At 42.3% G+C, this 1516-nt stretch overlaps 1 protein-coding gene across 1 annotated transcript; it reads right to left on the bottom strand.

Moving 5' to 3' along the window:
- Nucleotides 1-576: 576 nt before the first annotated feature.
- Nucleotides 577-1314, bottom strand: LOC141701079 (uncharacterized). Its single transcript, XM_074504724.1, has 2 exons — nt 1176-1314; nt 577-980 (listed from the first exon to the last, which is right to left on the bottom strand). Exons 1-2 carry the CDS (start codon nt 1312-1314, stop codon nt 577-579), a joined length of 543 nt encoding a protein of 180 aa, XP_074360825.1.
- Nucleotides 1315-1516: the final 202 nt, after the last annotated feature.

Below are 1516 nucleotides of genomic sequence, written 5' to 3'. Positions count from 1 at the left end.
TTGCATGGCTATAGATGCCACATGTGGCTTTGTTTTCAGAACTTATTTATTTGAAGTATGTTGATTTATAACCTATTAGTCCTTTAGGACTTAACTTGTGATCCTTTGGGATATTTTTCTATGCATTTTATTTGGTTTCATTTCGTACTTGACTTTCATTTTCGGCATTTGGTCCTTCGGGACTTGAATTCTTTAGATGCTCGTACTTAAATAAATTGCTAGACATGATGATAGAAAAAAACTTGTATAAACAGATAATATCTCTGGAAAATGGGTTCAACCCTTACATAAGATGGTTTCGTCGACCTTATTCATATGTCGAATACTAAGTACTAGGAACACGTTATGAATGTCCTAAACATAATAAACCTTCATATTTGAAGCGTGCCAAGTGCGGGGTACGTCATCACCGTTCAAGGTCTCTAACTTGGAGGATCCTCGTCCTAATGTCTTCCTGATCTTAGAAGGCCCTTCCCAGTTAGGGGATAGCTTTCCTCTCTCCCCGACTCCTGACGCCTCAATCTCCCCTAAGACCAAGTCTCCTTTCTGAAAGAACCATTCCTTAACTCTACTATTTCAATAGAGGGAGGCCCTTCGTTGATGCTCTACATTGCAGGCATTGGCCTTATCTCTGACCTTGTCAATGAGATCGAAAGCGAGCCTCATGCCTTTTTTATTGGTTTCTGGTTCATAAGATTCGAGCATAGAAGATCCATGGGTGATTTCTAGAGGCACCACAGCTTCAGCTCCGTAAGCCAGCATGAATGGGGTAGCTTCATTTGTCACTTTGCAGGTGGTATGATATGCCCATAGTATAGGTAGCAACTCATCCACCCAAGTGTTCCTCGAGCGTTCGACCCTTTTTTTCAATCCATCAAGGATGATTCTGTTAACAACTTCCGCCTTCCCGTTTACTGGTGGGTGTGCAACCGAGGTGAAGCGAAGCTCTATGTTGTTATCATTGTAATATTCTCTCAACTCTTTATCAATTTATCGCCCATTATCCATGCAAAGGATGCGTGGGATACCAAACCGACATATCACATTTTCCCAGAAGAACTGGGTAATTTGCTTGGTGGTTATTTTGGCTAGTTCTTTAGCCTCAATCCACTTTGTGAAGTAGTCCATGGCTACCATAATGAACTTCCTTTATCTCGATGCCACAGGAAACATACCATGTATATACATTCCCCACATTACAAAAGGGATGGGTGTGCTGATGGATGTAAGCCTCTCTAGGGGCTGTCGTACTATCGGAGCGTGCATCTGGCATCTGTCACACTTCTTTACATAAGCCTTTGCATCGGCTAACATCATTGGCCAGTAAAACCCCAATCGAGTTATCTTGTGAGCGAGGGTCTTGCCCCCAAATGGTGTCCACAAATCCCCTCATGGGCTTCCATAAGTGTCTCATCTTCTTCAAGAGGTCTCAAACACTTCAAGTAGGGAATAAAAATGACCTTTTGTACGGAAGGCCTTCAATCATCGAATATCTCAATGCTCTCACCGATAACTT

The sequence above is a fragment of the Apium graveolens genome, unplaced genomic scaffold, assembly GCF_009905375.1.
Source record: "Apium graveolens cultivar Ventura unplaced genomic scaffold, ASM990537v1 ctg3311, whole genome shotgun sequence".
In the NCBI taxonomy this organism is placed as follows: Eukaryota; Viridiplantae; Streptophyta; class Magnoliopsida; order Apiales; family Apiaceae; genus Apium; species Apium graveolens.
Note: the sequence above shows the minus strand (reverse complement) of the source record. Positions and strands in the feature narration are given on the sequence as shown.